This window comes from Meriones unguiculatus, chromosome 11, assembly GCF_030254825.1.
Source record: "Meriones unguiculatus strain TT.TT164.6M chromosome 11, Bangor_MerUng_6.1, whole genome shotgun sequence".
NCBI lineage: Eukaryota > Metazoa > Chordata > Mammalia > Rodentia > Muridae > Meriones > Meriones unguiculatus.
Genome location: NC_083359.1, coordinates 55,783,842 through 55,805,168, shown reverse-complemented (window position 1 = coordinate 55,805,168; position 21,327 = coordinate 55,783,842). Strand labels below are relative to the sequence as shown.

Here is a 21,327-nt window from a genome sequence, read left to right as displayed (position 1 = left end):
CTCTCTCTCTCTCTCTCTCTCTCTCTCTCTCTCACACACACACACACACACACACATATGCACATACAATTTCCCATTGCCTTGTTTTCCTATTTGCCATTGTAAAGGGCCTGGCTCTGAGGAAATGAAATTAGAATGTGTTTAAATATGCAAAGGTCCTTCTGGAGAGAGTAGGCTGTTTGCTTTCTTCAGGTGGGAAGATAGGTTGTAGGTTGTTTGGGACAGTGTTGGTGGCCTGGCAGAGAAGAAGGAGGATGAAATCCCCCTATTGGATACTGCTGTCTCTCAGCCAAGCCTTCCTACCCACTCTAGGCAGGTGGAAGTTGGGAGTTTTGAAGTGGAGTCTTTGCCCTGAGTCTAGATGGAGGACAACAGATGGGGCCACACAGCCCTGCTGCCCAGACCGAGGGGAACAGGTGGAGGCTGAGGGTCAGAGTGTGAATGCTGGCGATTCATGAGTGCTGCAGGTGGGCGGAGTGCCCAGCACTGGGGCAGTGACAGCTGGGCAGCATGTGGGCGACAGAGGGAACAGGGAAAAGGGTGGGGGTGGAGGCCCAGAGAGCTGAGGACAGCTTCCCCACCCCTCCACAGCTGTGGCAGGAGTGAGGTCAGAGGTCTCTGGCTGCTAGGAAAGGTCTAGGAAGCTGCAGGATGAAGGAACACACTGAGCGGGCAGGGTGCCATCTTCTAGTCCCCTTTCCTCCTCCTTCAGTCCCAGCTGTCCTTTGGTAGCCCTAAACCTGAGGCATTTGGGCCACCCCAGCAGCTGTGCCAGGCCCTTGGCTTGGTCAGGGATTGGGCAGCTGAGGGAAGCAGCTGCCACTCCTCCCCCTGGAGACTGGGTGGAAGAGCAAGGAGGTGCCTAGGTCGGGAAAATCTCAAATGCATGGCAGGACCATGCCATACTTCTCTGTGGAGAACTCCTGTCTACTCGCTACCTGTACTCACTCACTTTCTTTTTTGTTAAGTGTTGGGGTAGGAATGGCCAAAGAACTGTGCAAACACCAACACTTACAAATATGTGTTAAATGCTCAAGTTCTACTAACTTTACAGTGCTACTTCAAATTCTCCCAGCTGCTCATTCAGAAAACTCTACAGTTTGTGTGTTAGAGACAGGAAAATTGAGGCTTCTTGGTCATGTTCTCGGCAGGGACATTTGGACCAAATTTACTAGGCCCTAGAGACCAAGCTTACAGCTTAGAGGAAGGCTGCGTGACCTAGGGTTCTGTGCCCAGATGAGTGTTCTCAGAAGTACCAGAGATGGAAGGTCAGCGCTGAAAGCAGATTCCTGAGGCCGGCTGGTAGGAAGGAGAGGATGCTGGGAACCCCATCTTTGGAGATCTCCCCAGGGCGGGGAGGACTCCCACCCAGCACATGCTCTTTGGGAGATTTTGCCTGAAAACACAAGAAGAAACAGAGAGGTAGGAACAAAGGATTCTGGACTGGGCATCAGGAGACCAGAGGGGCATGTTTGCTAAGCATTCCTAGGACTGCTCCCCTGGGCCTTCCAGCTGAGTCCCAGCAGTTGCGTCCCATCATGACGTTCATTTTAGCTGTCACCTGAGGGTGCCAGCCCTCCGGCTCAACGCCCCGCCCAGGCTCCAGTGCTTCCAGCAGGGGGCCCTCGAGCTCCAGACAAGGGCGCTGAATTGTGCTCCATAGCCTCTCTGCCTTTCTTCAGCCTCTGTGGGCTGCGAAAAGGGAGGAGAATCGCTGTCATGTCACCCGCGATGCCGCGAGGGGCAGAAGAGGCCCCCAAAAGAACGTGACTCCACTGTCTTGCAGCCCCTCATTCTAAACCATCTGCCACGCACTATTGTGCTCCAGGCGCCGGTCCTGTGTGATGAGGTCCTCCAACTTTGGGCTGATAAATCAGTGGTAGGGAGCTTGCCTTCCACGGGTGACACCCTGGGTACTTGAGAGGGGAAAATGAAGACACCTAGCCATCGAAAGGCCCCTCTGCGTCCCAGCACGAGCAACCAGATTGAGTGAGTGGCTTTTAGGAATAGGAGTTGATTTCTGGTCTGTGGGTCCGTTGAACAGGCAGAAGGCCTGCCGGCCACAGTCGACCTCTCTTTCCAGGCCTTAGGCAAGTGTCCCTGCTCTGGGTGCGAATTCCTTCCGGGTTCAGGGTTGAGGTGAGGTGGATTTGAAGGGAGTGTCTGTAGAATGGCATTTAGAGTTGTTCTTGAGATCAGGGAATGGGGGCCAGGATAGGCAGAAGGAATGAGCCTGTGTGACCGGTTTGGACTCCACGGAGTGAGGAATAAGTGAATGCTCACCGTCTGCACGCTTGACTTCCATGCCTGCTGGAGAGGAACACAGCCTATGAAAATGTGTGTGTCGTAGGCTTTTTTCTGACAGGCTTACTGCCCTAGGGCCTCAACTGAGCAAATGGAGCTCCACCCCAGTTGGCGCTCTGCTTGGCATGATGAAAGCTTTTCTGGCTCCAGTGTCAGCCCTCATGCCTCAGACTGGTACACAGGGCACCACACTAGATGCCATTGTCAAGTGATTGTGCTCCTTGCTACTGTTGTTTTTCAGTCCCCTCTGTTTTGTTCCCTGAGTCGTGTGTGTGTGTGTGTGTGTCCATACAAACATTTATACCCGACCTTTTGTAAGAGTATTGTTAACAGTAGCCCCAAATGTCCATCAAAAAATGTCCATCTGAAGACTGGGTAATCAAAATATGGACTGTGTGTGAAAGGAATCTTATTCAGCCTTTGAAACTAAGTACTGAGCTAGTGAGATAGCTCAGTAGGTAAAAGAGTTTGATGTGCAAGCCTGATGACCTGAGTTATATCCTCAGAACCAACTCCCAGAAGTTATCCCTCTGACCTCCAAAATAATAGGGGAAGAAGAAGAGGAAGAAGAAGAAAAGAGGAAGAAGAAGAAGAAGAAGAAGAAGAAGAAGAAGAAGAAGAAGTTGAGAATTGATACATGCTACAATTCAGCTGAGCCTTGACAGCATTGAAGTATTTGAAGGAAAGCAGTCACAAAGGACTGTTAACGAGGATCTGGAACAGGCAAATCCATAGAAGGAACAATTTGTCACTGAATATGGTGTCCAGTCCTTTAATCCCAGCAATTCATGAGACTTGAAACAAGGGACCACAAATTTGAGGCTAGCCTGAGTTACACAGTGAGAATCATCTCAATCCCTCCTCCAAAACATTAGTATTGTCTGGGGCCAGGGAGGGAGAGTAGTTGGTAGTGGGCCCAGGGATTTTTTTAGAGGAAGATGATGAAAATGTTCTAAAGTGAAATGATGGTTGATAGTTGCACAATCCTGTAAATATAGTCTCAGAACCCCTGCCTGTACACTTTAAATGAGTGAACTTTATGATACATAAATGATTTCCCAATAACGCTACTAACATTTTTTAAAAACTGGGTGTCCTGAATGTATTCTGGTAATTCTAGTTGGTGAACATTTGGATGGTTTCTGCTCTTAAGCTATTTTGAGTAACACTGCTGTGAACAAATCTATTCTGTTTTCCCCTTCCGCATCTTAAGGGCTGGTTCTCCATGATGAAGCACACATAATGTGCTGGGCCCTTATCAAAGGGCAGCTGTGAATGGGTGGAGAGGAGCGGCGGAGGCACAGAGCGTTTGGAAGCCAGCCTGCCTAGCCGCTAACAGAAGTCACGTGATCCCTCCCTGACTTGATTTCCCCTTCTGCCCAGTGAAGGGGAGGGGAAGCAGAAGTCACTTCTTGCCTTCTTTCAGGTGGTGTTGAGGAAGGTGCACTGTTCAGGGTAAGGTGGGCTCTCCGGGGTGGCATGGGTTCTGATGAGTCTGGTAGAGCCGGGCTACTGTCTTTTGGATGGTGAAGGATGGCAAATGGAGGAGCATCCAGAAGGACCTCTTTGGCTACAGATAACATCAGAGAAATCAAGAAATCCATGAGTGGTGCCTGGTGAGCCGAGCTGCGGTGTGGGCTGGGCTATGGTCACCAGAAGAGGAGGTGCTGGTGCTGAGCGAGGAAGTCTTTATTGATGTGAAATGTTGTTGGCAAACTATTAGCTATATGTCAATAGATATGGGCTTCAGGCAAAGCCCTGGGAGTGTCCCAGAAACACTCATCAAAGGACTAGGGACCTATGGGATGGGAGAAAGTCAGGGATTTCCAGGTCTGTGAGCAGGTAGAACACCAGACAGAGTGCAGGGTCCATTCAGCTGTTGATACCTGTTTAGGTCCCCATGGGCTTGCAGACGTGTGTAGAGAGCCTGGCCTGTGCACAGCATCTCTTCCTGATTCTTCTTGCCACTGCTTTCTTTACTGGAGCTGTGAGCATGCTCAGATCTTCCCCCAGCTGAAACCAACCTCTTCTTGACCTCCTTCTCCTGCAGCTAACCATCCATCTTTTGTTCTTTTCCCTGCCAAGCTCCTTCAAAGACTCGTTTGCACCCACGACTTCCACCATTAACTACCTCTGCAAGCTTTAACCCAGAGGAGGCCCTCACACACCCACCTTTCCCACCAGGATTCTTCCAGCTCTCTCTTCCCTTCCTATCACCAAATATGACTGTTTCCCTTTCAGGCTACTCAGCACCCCTCTTCCTGAAATGCCTCCTCTTCCCTTCTGGCAGCTTTCCCTCCTGATCCTGGTGCTGGTCCTGGGTGAGTATGTGTAGGGGGGGTTGAGAGCATGGGGGCATGACACAGCCAGTTTCCTAGCACCCTTCCTTCAGCACTCTTGCTTCCTCCAGGGAAAATCTTGTTCCCTGAGGTCTCTCTGTTCTTACCTGGACTGAGATGACCAGATCGATAGTCCAGGCTCCCGCTCCCGGTCTTTCCAGAGGCCCACAGAATTCCTGTTAGGGCCACATCCCACTTGAACTACCCATGGTCTGCACTGCCAGCATCTTTCTCATCCACCATGAGTGTCTCTTCTGGACCCATATCTACCTGTTGGTTTTCCCTTGGTCACTGTGCTTGGCCAGCCACTGAGACTGGTAATCCTCCCATGTAAAATGTGCACATCTTCTCTGTTCCCTCTGCTTCCTCTCCTGCTCCACTTCTCACAGTTTCAGACCAAGGCTGTGACTGTTGCTGACAGGTGGCCAGCTTCCACCTCCTTTCCTCCAGGCCCTTTGGGATTGTTTTTCTTTTCTTTTTTAAAATTTTTTTAAAGATTTGTTTATTTATGTAGATGAGCACTCTATCTGCGTGTACACCTGCACGCCAGAAGAGGGCATCAGATCTCATTACAGATGGTTGTGAGCCACCATGTGGTTTTCTGGGAATTGAACTCAGGACCTCAGAAGAAAAAAAGTGCTCTGAACCACCAAGCCATCTCTCCAGCCCCAGGATTGTTTTTCTAAGTGACATTGTCTTGGGTTAGGCTGAAGCTCCACGGCACAGGGCTGCCTAACACACACAGGCCCTGGTTCAGTCCCCAGCACCGCAAGAAATAGAGTAGCATCTTCCAGATCCTTCAGTCCCCCGTTCAAAAGCCTCAAGAACTTTCAAATGCCAACAAAGTAGTCTATGATTGATTGCTTTACATGCTGGGATGCATTTTTATATCATAGGAGAGATAGGGCTGCTATTTCTCTCCCTGGATAAGAGAGCTGGGCTCAGAAAATGGGAACTGTTGGACTCACCATGCTATATGTGGAGCTGAGACCTCTGGCACTATCGGTGTTCCACCTTGGAGGCTTGCTCACTGGCACTGTGCTGCCCAGACTTAGGATTGGTGCCCTATCAAGCCCCTCAGCTTGCCCAAGATACAGCAAACTTACACCTTCCCTTACATGCGCTGTTTGTTCTGTCTACCTACAAAGGGCCTTCCCTTGCCATCCATCCTTCTCCACAAACACAGCATCTTGTCCCTCCTCAAGCCCAGGCTCAACTTCCTTTCTCTGGAAACCTTCCAGCCGGTGCCTGCTCAGCAAGTTCTGTGCCTAATCTGAGGCACCTAGAACACACAACCCTGAGCTGTGGCACACCCCATCTTCACAGTGGGCTTCCGGCAGCACTGCTGAGTAAATGAAGGAATGGGTGGTCTGCTGAGAGGTTCTCCTTCAGGGAGAGCTCAGCTCCTCCTGAGCAACAACACCTCTGCGGTGTGGGTTCTAGCTCAGTCAAGCACGTGGCTCTGCTTCGGCCTTGCTCAGTCTTGGCTTGTCTGTGACTGGGGCTAAGCGCTTCAACTTTGCTAGCTCCCAGGTATGTGGTGAGCATGCCAAGGATGCTGAGCGTGGGGAAACGGTCATGAGCGCAAGCTGCTGTAATGTGTGCAGAGCCTTTCTTGTGCTCCCTCAGGGTATGCTTGCATCCTGTCTTTCTTCTTGTGAGACGGAGAGAGCTGGAAACCAAGGACTCTCTCTGTCCCCCGGGAACTTGGCAGATAGGGCCCAGAGCTTGGGAGATGATAGGGCCCAGAGCTCATATCACCTCCTGGTTCCTCCCTAGGCCTCAGCTGTGCCCTGGCTTACAGGGAAGTTTGGGTAAGTTTATTCGCTATCTGGGTTTCACTTCTCTGGTTTGTCCATGGGAGCATTGGGTTAAAACTCAGATGTTCAGTTTTTTTTTTTCCAATATGGCAAATAAAATCTATGTTCAAACATAGTCATACAACAGATAAGAAAATCCACCCTCAAAACCCCCCTAAACAAAACAACTACAATAAAAACACCAACCAACCAACAAAAACCTATATGTAAAATAGAAAATTTTGCTTAAAGCAAAAATGGCTCCCCAAGACCTCAAGAAACCCTAATCTTCCTCCCTCACCCTGGGACGCCTCTGCTAAGTCCTTACTGTTTCTAGATCCTACATGAGAGGGCGTGGCCTTCCTTTCCTCCATTGCCTTTGCTGTTCCACCTTTGCAGAAGCTCAGCTGCAGGTAGGAAAGACAGGTCAGAGGTCAGAGGCATGCCCTCCTCCTCCAGAGAGGACTATATATGGGAGTCATTTGTGCTTGTGTCTGTGACTGTGAACTTTTTCTGGAGTCCCTGCCTTCTTATCTCAGCTTACCCTCTGATATGCACTGTCACTGAGGAGAATGAGGTGAATGAATGATGACACTGTGGCTAAAAAGGCACCTCAGCCCCTTTCTCCAGGATTTAGGAACAGTTGGTGCCATCTGGAATGACCAGAACTAAGTGGCCCCGTTACTCTGTGCCCATGTTCCTATCACACACAGATAGAGGCTCCCATAGACTTGGTGTGTTCCTTCACAGAATTTCAGAACTGGGAGAAGGCAGCTGGAAAAGAGAGAAAGGAGGAAGAGACCTACATTTTTGGTCTTCAAAGGCAGAGCAGTCTGGGACAGGAAAAGGAAGGAGCTTCTAGGAAGTCGCTACTGGGATGGGCAGAACCAGAGAGGTACATAATTCCCTGCTCTTCTGCTCTTTGTCCTGACTTCAGGGTCTTATTTAGTCCCCTTGTGCCTGCAGTGCCCAGAATCATTCTGAAAACCTTGACACAGGAACTGGAATAATCTGCTTGCTTTTCTATTTCTTTTTGTTTTATGGTGAAGAAAAAAAAAAAAAAAAAAAAAGGAACAGATTTCTTGCATTCTAAGCCAGCACCCTACAATTGAACTGAACTATACCCCTAGCCTCAGCAGAGGGCATTAGCTTTGCTTTGTTTGTTTGTATGTTTGTTTTGTCTTTTCTTGTTTTGTTTTTCAAGACAGAGTTTTTATGTGTGGCCTTGGCTGTCCTGGAACTCACTCTGTAGACCAGGCTGGCCTCAGACTCATATCCCCCTGTCTCTGCTTCCCAAGTGCTGGGATTAAAGGCGTGTGCCACCACCACTGCCCAGCTTGGTTTTAGCTTTTTTTGAGATAAGGTCTCACTGTGTAACCCAGGCTGGCCAGGAACTTACTGTGTAACCTAGGCTGGTCTTGAGTTCCTGCTCCTCCCGCCTAAGCCTTCCTAAAGATGAAAAAAAACAGGCATGTATTGTTGTGCCTAGCCTCAGAGGAGAATCTACAGTCTCTCCCATGAGTCCACCCAAACCTCAACACTCGGCCTTTCTCTCCTGTTGGTGTCCAAAAGAGTGGGCAGGCTTCTGGGGGAGTTTGGAAGCAATGTGGAGGGCTCCAGAAAGGGGACGGTTCAAGACTGCTGAGCAGGGCATTGCCACCTCTGCCCTCTTACTTCCATGCCTGCCATGCCCACCAGGCCCACAGGGCCAGCAGAGAAACCAGGGAATTGGAAGGAAAAAGACAGGACTGAGAGGAATTTGGGTGAAGACTGGGGCCCTGAAACCTTTTTACTTACTGTGATGTCATCTTGCCCCAGGGTCGCATGCTTAGTCTAAAGCTTTTCACCTGGGCACCTTTAAGGGCACTCAAGCCTAGTACCTGTGGGATTTGGTCCTCACATAGCTCCACTATCAGCACAGGGCAGATTTCAGTCTTTTGAACTTTGGACTCTCCTTCCCTCCCCTTTTCCCCATTGGCCTGGCACTGCCAACTTGCTTTTTTTTAAGATTATATTACGTTTTATTTACTTAGTGCATGTGCCTATGTGTGGGGGAGTGCCACAGTGCGCATGTGGAGGTCAGAAGGCAGCCTCTGAGAGAGACAGTTCTCTTCTTCCACATTGTGGCTGCCGTGGGATCGAACTGAAGTTGTCAGGCTTGGCAGCAACTGCATGGACCCCCTGAGCCATCTTGTTGGCCTCCTGCTTGCCTTTTAAATAACTGTTCTGTAGAGACTCTCTGTAAGGCAGCTTATGCAGTTCTCATAGTCGGAGGTGCTATTCCTGGCCCACCTGTCATACAGGTGAGGAAACCAGGGCTCTGCTGGAGGCAGGGAGAATCATGGAAGGTCATGTGGCTGTGGGAGGAGGGCATTTAGTCAGAGATCTGGGGCATGTGTGAAAAACAGCATCACATTTTTGGCACAGCGTCCACTCCAGCCACTTGGCTCCTCCTGTTCAGCCTGTCCTTCCACAGTGTCCTCCTCTCCCCCAAGCCACTGGCTGCCCAAAGCTGGGTTTGCCATAAAATTGACAAGAGGCAAACGCAAACTTAGGAGAGGACCACAGATATAACTCAGCTGTGGAATAGTTGGCGAGCATGCACAAGGTTCTAGTCCTCAGCACCAGACCAAACAGAACTAATTAACCAAACAGCAAAAAATTCATTTGCCCAGCACTGTGCTGGATCGTATCTACCATTCTAGCATTGGGAAGGCAGAGCTAAAATGACTAATGAGGCCATCCTGGGCTACATTGCAAGTCTTTGTATTAAAAAAAAAAAAAAGAAAATTAATTAAGAGAAAGGCTTTATGCCTTAAAGGCCTTGAGCCAAGGGAAAAAAGGGCCAAGAGGCAGAGATGCCACACAGACCTCAGTCTCATGTTGGCATGGTGTGGGCAGGGCAGAATGTCAGCTTGCTCTAAGGAGCAGGGAGGAATGAAAGGTAGGTAGGAAGGGCACCTGTCAGCTAGCCTTTGTGGAAGGACTGCTGTTTCGTCATGGATCCTTGTTCTCTGAGGATGGAAAAGGAAGATGTTTTTTCCCTTCGTTGCGCTTCCTCCTCTGAAGAAAACCCGAATAGCCCTCACACTTCCTCCCAGCTACCCAGGTTCCAGAAACTGCACCCTACTGTGATCGACAGCAAATTCCAGCACAAGTGGGCAGAGCCCTCCTCCTCACCCCGAGATCCAGCAAGGGGCAGTAGGACTGGGGGTCCCCCAAGCCCGACACACCCAGCTCTCCCAGTGACTGCACTGCAGGCCCTTTCCCAACACAAACAGGATTTCTGGGGGTGGCATATCTGTAAGGCACCGAGAGGGAAGGCTTGGGGCTGTGCACGTGAAACTGGAGGTGATGAGATGAGGGCTAGGGGCACCGTGGGGGAAGGCCCCGGGCGGGGGCGTGGTCTTTTTAAGGAGCCGATGCCGGCTGGAGTCCTTGGCAAGTTCCTTTCGACCCCCAGCCTGCTTCTTTTTCTGGAACACAGGAGATTGGACTAGGCACTGCGTGGTCTTAGGTGCTGGGTTAGAAAGGACGAGAAGAGGGGGTGGAGAAAGGAGCATAGTAGTGGGACACTGACAGCTGGGCCCTTCCTCTGAGCCTCAGCATCCCCATCTGCAAAATGGAAATTGCTAAGAGCCTGAAAAGCATTCTGAACATGGATGAGAAAGGGATATTATGACTCAGGATACCGCCTGCAAAGTAACGTGTGCGCTGGAAGCCTGTGCGTTCCTGACAGCGCGGGGACTGGTTTCCTGAAAAGAGTAGGTTTTGGGATTAGGGGAGAGGCCAAGATGCCAACCCGTTGGTGGGTATAGGCGGTCAGAGAGGGGCCTTCTTGAGTCCCGCAGGTGATCTGGCCTCGGGCTGCCGCCTGCCGCATTGGTAAGGGAGGGAGGAAGGGCACACGGGAGGCGGCACCTCGGTACTGTCCCGAGGCTGGATTCATACATCACACCAGCCGAGAAGCTCACGTTTTTCCAGCTTTTCTCACACAGAATCACTTCCTTTGTTTAGAGGAGGGGGTGGGGGAGGAGACGGAGGGCAACAAGGGAGGGGCCCGCGGGTGCCGCCGCCGCCCCCGCCCCCTCCTCCCGGTGTGCGGAGCCGGATTGTCACTCAGCTCCCGCGCCGGGGGGCGAGGAAGGCGCTGGCGCCAGAGTGAAGAGTCTCGGCTGGCTACCACCTCCTGGACCTAACAGGCTAGCCCTGGCTTCTCCCGACGTCCTCCAAGGGAGCGACTCATCCAGGCTTCGAGGTCTGGGGCTACTTGGGTAGACAGTTCAGGTGGCCAGCAGCTCTGCCAGCTTTGGCGTGACCTTGGGTAAGTCTGTGCCTCAGTTCGTGCACCATGGGTGTGCAGGAAAGGGGTGGATGAACCGACTAGAACGACCGCCCTGGGGCAGTCGATGGGCCAGGATTCTGGGCAGAGCTGGAGAGGGACCAGGCGACTGCTAAGAGTCGGGCACTAGCGGAGTCCCAGGTGGGTGGGCACAGGGTAGGCGTGCGCGCTAGCGGGGAACGGGAGCCCACAGACCCGCCAGGTTCTGGGCTTAGTCCCTCAGACTCATGCCTGCCATCCAGTCCCAGGTAGGAAACAGGGGCACTACCTCTTTAAAAGCGTCCGGGGCTGAACCTCTGCGGCACCATGTGATTGCTTGAAAGGCCGGGCTGGGAGCGCAGCGGCGGGAGCCTGGAGAAACGATGAGCCGACGCGCGCGCGGTGCCCAGAGCCCAGCCCTGCCCGGCTCGGTTCCGGAAAGCCGCCCGGGGAACTTAGGGCAACGCCTTTGGGATCCCCTTCTGGTTGGCAGGCAGGATGGTGAGCTCCCTGCCTCCGGGTCGGCGGACACCTGTGGGCATTGTCGATGCATAGGGGATCCTTCCGGAGTGGGTGTGCTGGAAGCCACCTCACACCTCACAGAAGCCAGTGGTGGAGTGAGTGCTGCTATTTTAAGTTGCTGAATGGAACCTCTGAGGACAAGGGGAGGGGACAGAGGTTAAGCAGATAGCGAGCCCGAGTGCCTGGCCAGCCTGGGCAGGCACTGCGGCTGCTAACTGGGGCACATCTTTGCAGGGCTGCCTATGTCCCCCTCTTTCCCAGGCTGGCATCCCCACCGCAGACTTCCTGACCACAGGTGTTGGCCTCGTGCCCCAGGGCGCCTGTCTGCTGATGTGCCCAGCTCCTGCCCACCATGCCGCCCTACATCTCAGCCTTCCAGGCCGCCTACATTGGCATCGAGGTGCTCATTGCCTTGGTCTCTGTGCCGGGAAATGTGCTGGTGATCTGGGCTGTGAAGGTAAACCAGGCGCTTCGAGATGCCACCTTCTGTTTCATCGTATCACTGGCGGTGGCTGACGTGGCCGTTGGCGCCCTGGTCATCCCGCTGGCCATCCTTATCAACATCGGGCCACAGACCTACTTCCACACCTGCCTCATGGTGGCCTGTCCTGTCCTCATCCTCACCCAGAGCTCCATCCTGGCCCTGCTTGCTATCGCTGTGGATCGGTACCTCAGAGTCAAGATCCCTCTCCGGTGAGTTCATAGCATCTAAAGGTGCTCTGTGAAACCTGTGTTGGGTGGCTTAGGGATGAGCTAAAGAAGATTTTTTAAAGTGTATAAGCCCCCTAGGCAGCCAGTAGGTATTCTCTGGCTGTTGGATCCTAGCCTACCCTGCTTTCCCAGGCTCTGTGTCAGGGATGCTCAGCTGAGCTGCAGTTAGAAAGGCAGGAGGGGGCTGGGTGTCTGGAGAAGTACCATCATGACAGTGTCTATGACCTCAGTGCTGTAGCCTCTGCAAGCGGGGAGCCTGAGGCAGCTGAGGAGGTAGGGCCTGGAGTGGGGGTGGAGCACTTGGAGGGCCCTAAGATAGGACAGTCAGTGTAGGGTTGGGAATGATCTGGGTTCTACAAGTCCCAGGGAGGAGGAGAGAAGAGCTCCAGGGAGAGTTGAGGACACGTTGAGGGTGGCACAGTGGTGCCAGGGGTGCTGCTGCTTCTTGGACCAGACCAGGCTGACTTCCGGAAGACACTCTTTAGCTCACTTGTTCTGCAAATGTTTCTGTACCAGCCAGCTCCACCCTCCAGTCTGTCCTGCTGAGCCCAGAGGGTTAGTTGCTTTTGCCCAGCTCCCACTGAGGGGATCTCTTTTGCAAGCAGGGAGAATGCTGGTGGCTGCCCATCCTGTTCTGGCTGTCGCCTGCAAAGGTGCTTTTGCTGTTTCTGGGCAGCCTAGGGTAGGAAGCTTAATGGTGGCAGTCCTCATTGTGGGGGGTCCATCTACCTCAAGGCTGCCTGCCCAGGCCTACCAAGCCATAATCTTGGCACCAGGCAGTGCCTGGGTCACCAAGTGCCAGCAAGTGCCTGGGCACACTGCCAGGAACTGGCACTGCTGGGACACTCTTTGAGTGTGCTTCCCCCTCTTTGAATTCTTGTTACCAGTAGGTTTTCTAATGGTGAGCTTTAACCATCTCTAGCACCTGCCAATCTATGCAGCTTCCTAGCTTCCATATCTGGGACATGGAGCCTCTGGTCTCATTTGGCAGTTTGCCTGGGCAGTCCTAGGCACCCAGAGTTCTCCCTTTGGTCACATTTATGCACGTTAACTTTTCCAGCCTCTTTTCGTGTCACACGTTCCCTGGGTCCAGTGAGGGAGGTGGAGCAGGAACTGGAAGAGGGAAAGCAGGTTCAGAGGATCTCCCAGAGCCAGATGTGGATAGCTTGATTTAACCATTGTCCTCCCTCTGACTCCTGTGCCTAGGACCCTATTGCCAGCCTCTTGCTTCCATCCCCGATGAGCCTCCCTCACAGCCACCAAGTTTCACAGGGTTGGTGGGGTGCAGGCTGCTACTGCTCAGAGGAGAAGGAAACACAGTCCAGAGGCCACATAAGTTCAGCTCCCAGAGCCTTTCCTGCTGCCATTAAACCCTGGTTGTTGCTGGCCTGCATCAGTCAAGCTAGTCTCAGGTCCATTAGATGGGCTGGGCCCCAGTGCCCAACCATTACAACAGCGTGGCCACATTAGGAATGCACACAGATGGGCAGACGGAGGAAGGCTGCTCAAGAGAGGCTGCCTGCTGAGCGGGTGCCAAGTTAAAGGCTCTATCCTGGTGCACGGAGGTCACAGGCTTCAGAATGTGCCCTCTTTACCCCGTGGGCCTGGGGAATGGAGGTGGCCACACTGGTAGGAACTGCAGGCTCATTCCTCCTAGAGGCAGCTGCTGTTGCTTTGAATGTGGCGGTAGTGGTGAACTGCCCTCCGAGAGTTAGAGGTGGGACACAAGTAGAATTTAATGCAGGCCTGGGCTTGAATGCTTTTCCAAAGGACTAGCAGTGTCACCTTGAGAGACTCACCTATTTAACCTCTTGAAACTTTAATTTCAACTATAAAGGGGGACAGAAATAATAGAATGACTGCCTGGGTTCCTGGAAGAATATATAGCAATTAGCATTATGCCGGACATATTGTTTGCAGGTCATAAATAACAAGTTTAGCTTCATTATTAATAGATGGCTTGAATTGGGGCTGAACGAACAAGCTGTTTCCCCAACCCAAGCATGTGTTCTCTTAAATGGATACGTGCACAACACAGTCCAAGAAGGTGTCAGAGGACTGTTAAGTTATATCTGTACGTGTTTTCCCTGCTCTGACGACTGCCAGTTCCTCAAAGGCAATAGCCTGGGCAGCGACCACATCTTGTCTGTTTTTGTGGATTACCCAGAATGCCCAGCAGCAATGGATAGTTCTTGGCACCCTGTAAATGTTGATAGAAATGACTGGACTACCAGATCACATGGGTGAGTCTCAAGAAGGCTTTTGTGTGTTGGGGGGATAACCTTTATCCTTTTTGCTGTGGACTAGACTGGTCCCCCATTCTACTTCAGAGATCTTCCCACAGCTGCCCTCACTTGCTCAGCAGTGTTCCTGGGAGCACTTCCCCCACGCCATGAAGAAGAACTTCAAGTTAAAGCCTAGCTTCTAACTAGACTCCTCGGCCAAGGTGCCAATCACTCTAGATTCAGGCTTGTCATTGCTCAGGTACCCGGCGAGAGGTACAGAATGCTCTGTATCCTTCTGGGTAGCTGCAGTCAGTGAAATGCCAGGCTGTTGAGCCCTCAGGCACCTGGATCCCTGCCCTGACATGTTGGGCAAAGGTTGATGTGGCCCTTGGCCCAGAGAGTAATGCCACTAAGTGTCCGCGAGGAGTGCCTGGGATCTGGATGTGGGAGTCAGGCAGACCTTCACAGAGTAAGGATTAGGTTGGTCGGTCAGCCACAGGTTTTAGTCCCTTCCATTTCGCAGAGAGCTGACAGAGAAAAAGGGATTCCCCTCATACAGTGTGACCCACTCACATCATTTCTGAAGTTGGAGTAGTTGATTTTCAATAATTCGTGGTCATTTACGTGCTGCATCCTACCTACCCGTGCTTGGTAGTTGAGAAGCTATTCCCCTCACTCCCCGTTCCAGGGACTCTTCATTATTTATCCTCCCACCTCCTCACCCAGGGCTGTCTTGGCACTCTGCAATGAATTGGTGTCTGCTGCAGGGTGCTCCCTGCTTCTGTGAGAATCCTGTCCTCGGCCAGGCGGGTTGCAGTGAAGCGAGTGTTGGCAGGGGCTGGGGGGTAGACCCCAGGACCTTGCTGTGTTCCAGGATAACTGCAGCCTTAGAAGCCGCTCCGCCTTCGCAAGCGTTTCTCTCTGCTGTAAACGTGATCCATTCAAGGTCACCGAGCTTCCTTTTGGCTCTAACCCTCTGTGGTTCTTCCTCCTCCTGGTTTCTGCCAGTGCTGTCTTGGGAATCCTGGGCAGCTTTTGTGTTGGCTTTTTCCACTCCTAGTGATTGATCATGTGGTAGCCGTGTTTTGTTTTGTGTATATTTTATCCCATTGACCATTTGTAGCCTCTCAGTAGTGGAGGTTACTGCCAGATAAACTGAGGTGAGAGGCCTGAAAGATTCAGTAATTCTCCTAGGCAAACTGCTTGTCCAGGCCCCACTAACAGATGCCTTTAACCTGTAAGCACACGCTCAGACCTAAGCAGCTGTCTTGTAGGCCCCTGTTTCCTCAAAGCACCAGGTGCTTTGTCCCCTCTTGCTTTTGCCAGCATTGTGTACTGGCTTGGCTCACACTCAGCTCCCCCCCCCCTCTACTGGACAGTTGAGTTCCTGGAAGCCCTGCTGCTGTCCACACCTGGAGGCTTGTCTGGGAGGCAAGGCATGTTGGGCTGAGCTTGCAAAGGAAAAGAAATCTGCTAGATTAAGATTTGTTTGCTTTAGGCCATTGATTTAGCAACCCCTGATCTGGTTTGGGCCTTGTTTATCTTTTTATTCGACAACCAAAATGGTTCATGCACTGCCAACACCCGAGCAGCCATCTGTGACCTCTGTGTCCCAGAACAGTTGCTTTGGGTCTCCATCTGCTTCTAGAAGAAGCAGGGTGTCTCCAGCTGCTCTAAGGATGCGTTAGTCATAGGATAGAGTGCATGAGGCAAAAAAAAGCAGCCAGAGGAAGCCATCGAGAGGAAACCAAGGGCCAGGGAAGCAGGGCCTTATTCAGGGTCACTGGCTGAGCACTCTGTGCTCTTCCCAGATCACACTCTTCTCAGCGTGGAAACAAAAAATGCAGCTGTGGTGGACTGGGTTAGTGGATGAGTGGTGGGCTGTGGGCCACGAGGGAGGCCGCTCTCTGTGCTGGGGCAGCTTGCAGGGCTTATGTTAGATGCGACTGAACCAAGGTACCTGTTTTCCTGGAAGAGGTGTCTGGGTTCGTTTCGGGGTGAAAGCATTCCTTCTCCCCACATTGGGATGGCTTCCAAAAAGTCTTTGTGTGCCTGTGAGGCTACTACACTGAGGCACTTTGTGGTGAAGCCCACCCAGGGGCCCTGGGATGGAGCCTGAGGGGCTGCACCCTGACGTTATTTGAGAGCGTCAAAGCACCATGCTGATTGCGAGGAATGTGGAGAAGAATAAAGACAGACAAATCCCCCAGTACTTCTTCCACCTACAGAGGACGACTGTTAACATTTTGGTGTTCCAGAAAAATTTTCCACACATATGTGTATATATTTAGCCGTATTATTTCTGCATATGGCATATAGATATCTATATATGGCTTTAAATCCCTTTTTTTTTTACTTAACATTACATTACAAACATTTCCACATGTCAACTAAAATTATTTTGTGAGAGTTTTTATTACAGTATAAGATTGTATTATTATCCATCTTTTAAGTTTCAGCTAAAATAGCCTGTCCTCGGGGAATCCACCTCCCACCCCTGCCAGCCAGCTTCACTTTGTCTGTTGGGTGCTCAGAATGGATGTGTGCCTTCTTCCATATTACTTCAGGCCCAGGGAGCTTTCTATTTAAAACTTCTCTCTGGGGTCTGAGGAAGCCCCAGAGTTCCAGGACACTCTGCTTACATACTCAAGTATCTTCCACATCTGGCATGGGGTAGACATGCTATAACATCTTTGGGATAAATTAACATTTGGGTAGCACATCTGGGTAGTAGATGGCTACTTTCAGTATTATTATTATTAAATATTACAAAAAACACTTCAGGGGCTGGAGAGATGGTTCAGCTGGTAAGGATACTTGTTGCCAAATCTGATGACCTAATTCAATTCCTGAGGTGTACGTATTGGAAGGAAGGAAGGAATGTACTCCTGAAATCTGGTTTGTATTCTGACCCCTACACAGGTACCCTGAGTACCTCAACACACACACACACACACACACACACACACACACACACACACACACCCTCGTGTGTGTGCGGGGGAGATAATAAATGGATAATAAATATAAAGAAATGAAAATGTCAAACAAACAAAATGCTTCACTGATTTACCTTGTTTCAAGGGTCAGAGCCAAGATCTAGAACCCTGGACTGAACCTCCTAGTAATAGCTTGCCACTGTCTGGAAGTATTTCCATATGAGGCTAAATATTTTCCAACTCCCTTCATCCTTCCTTCTCTTTCACATCTCACCCACTGTGCAACTTCCCAGGAGGCATCTGGTATTCCTCATCCCATTTGCTCTTGACTGAGCTATTGGGGCAGGACTGTACTCGCTCAGGAGCTGGTCCTTAGTATCCATTCTCTACTTCCTGAGGCCTGGGCCTTTTGTTTCTTTGCCTTTTATTGAGGAGAGCAGCCTCCAGAATGAAGGGCTTGGTGTGTGGTATTTCTTGGTTGGCCCTATTGTGCTGGAGGGCATAGACACAAGGGACAGAGCTGAAAGGAAAGACACTGAGACACACAGACCCTGGGCCGGGATTAACTTGGGCTTCCTCACTAGAGTGCAGAAGATGCTGCCACTTGTTATAGAGCAAAGGCAGAGGGAATGGGAGAGGGAGAGATTCAGAGGCGTTGGTCTTTTCATTCTTTCCCCTTGGAATCACTGGCCTGAAGGTGGACCAGGAGCTGGGACAGGTAGATAAGAACCTCGCTGACCCACATGATAGATTTGGGTAACTTCTCTTGCCTGAGAGTCTTTACCAAGCAGTATCACAGGGTTGGTGGCAGTGCCAGGCGCTTGGCTGGGCTATAGGCACAGAGGGGTGTGCAGCCTGGTCCACTCTGCCTGAGAACTCCCAGCAGCTGCTGAGATCATGGCTTTCTACAGACCAAGTTAGCCATGGAGAGCTTCCTGGCCCCTGTGTTGGGAGTGGGGATGGCAGGAGACTGCCCAGCGAGGGTCAGTACTTGATCTGGCAGCTGGACCCTACTCCACAGTCACTCTCTTCAGCACAGGTCACATGCAAAGATACAGTTTGGGATTGTCTTCCTGTCACTTGCTCTCAGAACTTGTCTGACTTTTGAGAAAGAAGGGTAGCTGGTCATTCTCACTTATTTCTAGCCAGGACCCTAATGTAGATAGGTCTAGTCCAGTGGCTCTCAACCTTCCTGCTGTGGGATCCTTTAATACAGTTCCTCATGTTGTGATGGTCCCCAACCATAAAATTATTTTCATTGCTACTTCATAACTCTAATTTTGCTACTGTTATGAATCTTAATATAAATATCTGATATTTCTCATAGTCTTAGGTGACCCTAAAGGGGTCATGTCCCACAGGTTGAGAACCACTGATCTAGTCAAATCTAGGTAATATATGCTGAAGAATTTACCAGGATGAGTAAGGTTGGGTGGCTAGGCTGGGGATGGGGAGAAAGGGTTACAAAGCAGACAAGATGGCTTATTTGAAAAGGCATCTTTGAGTAAATCTCTAGAGGTGAGGAGGTATGCCACACGGATATCAGGAAGACACAGCATGCTAGGGAAACAACCAGAACAAAGGCCCGGGGGTAGGGATGTACTTGAAGAGTTTAGGCACCGCAGGGAGACCTGTGTATGGAGATGTGGTGATAAAAGAGAGAGGGGAAGATAAGGAGTGCAGGCTGACAAATGGCTTGCCCGCCTCTGGAGACTTTTATTCTGAAGGAGATTGGAGCTATTTTACAGGTGGGAGCAGAGAAGGGACAGCATCTGTTCCCTGAGGCTCCTTTGCTGAGTGTTTCAGGGGCAGGGAGCAAACTAGAGACTGGTCAGGAGCTATCACTTGGCTCAGGTGTGAGGGACAAAGGAAGCTTGCTTCTGAACAGTAGCAGAGGGAGTGATGAGCAGTGGTTGATTCTGAAAGTGCACTCTTAGATTTATTGAAATAGAAATCACAGTAAGTGCCTACATTGCAAGTATGTAGCTCAGTTAACTCTTGTTATATGTATACTCTTAGTCACCCCTCAGACAGAAATTTAAACGTTCTCAGCACCTTAGGAGGGTCCCTGTACCTCTCCCAGTCAGTATCCTCCCCAAAATAACATTCCTCTGACTTCTGTTCCTCAGATTTATTTTGTTTGCTCTTAAGCGTCTATAAACAGAAACAAGCAGTGAATACTCTTTTGTGTCTGGCTTCTGAAGCTCAGAATGAAGGCTCTGTTTCTGGGTGAACTTGTAGGTTCCTCCCTTGCTCCTGTTAGAATTCTACTTTATCAATGTACTATGATCTGTTGAGGTTCTGGATAGAGTAAGAAAGAGCCAATGGATTTGCTTATGGATTTGATGGCTGCTATCTTCCCCACCCTCCATTTTATCACCATATCTGTATACATAGGTCTCCCTGAGGTGCCTAAACTCTTCAAGTACATTCCAACCCCTGGGACTTTGTTCTGGTTGTTTCCCTCGCATGCTGTGTCTTCCTGATATCTGTGTAACGTATCCCCTCACCTCTAGAGCTTTGCTCAAAGATGCCTTCTCAAGGAAGCCATGTTGTCTGCCTTGTTAACCCTTTCTCCCCATCCGCAGCCTAGCCACCCAACCTTACTCATCCTGGTTGTTTCTTCAGCATATTTTAGCTCTTAATGCGCTACATAATTTAAGTCTGGTGTTTGTGGATTCAGCTATAGGTTCAATGTGGGGATGGCCAACACAACAACTTTTCAACCTACGCCACTGGGAGGATGGAGTTGGCGTCATCCAAGATGGATAGAGCTTCAGGGGAGTCAGGTTTTAGAAGCAATAGGAGTTGAGTCTTAAGCAAATAGGTTGTGGCATGTCTATGCACTGAGAAGTGGGGGAAGAAGATACAACAATAGGATACCAAAGGAGAGCCTAGGTGGAAGAAGAGAACAGAGCTAAAAATGGGGGGTCCTGGACACCAGATGTGGAAAGAATACCAAAGAGAAGCAGGAGACCAGTTGTTCCAAATGCTGCTGAGTAATGTGAGAGGAGACCAGAGAATCTCTGTGGGACATAGCAGCTCAGCATGTGTGACAGGGACAAGAGTGATGCCAGTGGATGGGGTGGATAGAGAGCCTGATTGCAGAAGGTTCCTCAGAGGAAAAAAAAATGGGTGGAGGCTGCTGGTACAGATTACCATCTGAGGAATTTTGTTGCAAAGAAAGCAAAGTCATGGGGACAGCAACAATCAGAAGTGGGAACAGGGCACTTTGTTTTGTGTTGTTTCCGGAGATAGGGGGAGGTCAAGCATGTCTTCATGCTGGCTGAAATGGTCCAGTGGTGAGTGATCTCTTGAGGGTGGAGTCATGTCCTTGTGTAGCGAGAAGGGTTGGAGCTAGGGCAGCACTGAAGAGATGGGCTGTGGGCAGGATGTGGGAGGCCCTTGAGTGGCTCATGCAGCCCAGATACAGATGCTGGCAGCAGTCTTCTCATGAAGTGGGAAGCAAGGACATCAGTCAAGAGCAAGGATGCAGGAGGAGGTGTTAGAGAGAGTAGCAAATGTGAAACACTTAATTTTCTAGGAAATGGGTGATGACTAGAATCCAGAGGTCTATCATCTCTGGGAGCAGCATGATGGACTCCCTGAAGCTCGTGAGGATGAGTTTGATGTTTTCTCAATTTTGCAAATCTGAGTTTAATGCCAGTCATGGTCATTACATGGGCACAGGCAAGGAGGAGGCAGAGAGTTCATCTTTCAGCAGCTTAGAAGTACCAGATACATGGTAAGATGGAGATCTTTTCATGGCTACAGGCTGGTTCATGGTCAAGAGATTAGATTTTATTCTGAGGGCTTAATGAAGCCTCTGGATGCTTTAAGTAGGGAATGGCATAATTCAATTACATTTTAAAGGGGAGGAGGCCATGAAGTAGGCTAGAACTGGAAGGCCATTGGCACAGTAGGGTTAGATGCCTAGGGTTAGGCACCTAACAACCACTGGAAGGCATTTAAAAGGATCAAATGCCATGGGTATTGGTACCAAACTCCTAGAGGACCACAGTTCTGTTGCTACAGATGAAGGAGAAACTGAAGGAGGATTTTGATTTCTCAAGGACTCTTCCTATTTGCTTCCCTCTTCGTGGTAAGGATCTTTCCACTCTCAATTAGCTTCCTGGGCACCTCCAGCCCCTTCAGCTGCCTTCTTCC

General features: G+C 50.6%; 1 protein-coding gene and 1 long non-coding RNA gene across 6 annotated transcripts in view; one reads left to right on the top strand and one right to left on the bottom strand.

Moving 5' to 3' along the window:
* Positions 1 to 837: 837 nt before the first annotated feature.
* Positions 838 to 8,553, bottom strand: LOC132646362 (uncharacterized). The gene is made up of 3 exons (XR_009584557.1): positions 8,240 to 8,553; positions 7,842 to 7,891; positions 838 to 1,396 (listed from the first exon to the last, which is right to left on the bottom strand). It is a non-coding gene; the product is annotated as an uncharacterized LOC132646362 (long non-coding RNA).
* A 1,740-nt stretch (positions 8,554 to 10,293) lies between these two features.
* Positions 10,294 to 21,327, top strand: part of Adora1 (adenosine A1 receptor) — a 34,144-nt gene continuing 23,110 nt past the window's right edge. The window contains exons 1-2 of one of the 5 annotated variants that reach the window (XM_021633783.2): positions 10,294 to 10,766; positions 11,547 to 11,978. In XM_021633783.2, the coding sequence (XP_021489458.1) occupies positions 11,638 to 11,978 (341 nt within the window). In that variant the 5' untranslated portion in view covers positions 10,294 to 10,766; positions 11,547 to 11,637. Of the gene's footprint in view, positions 10,767 to 11,129; positions 11,381 to 11,519; positions 11,979 to 21,327 lie in introns of those variants that run through there. The other 4 variants (XM_021633781.2, XM_060364331.1, XM_060364330.1 and 1 more) reach the window with 4 other exon arrangements.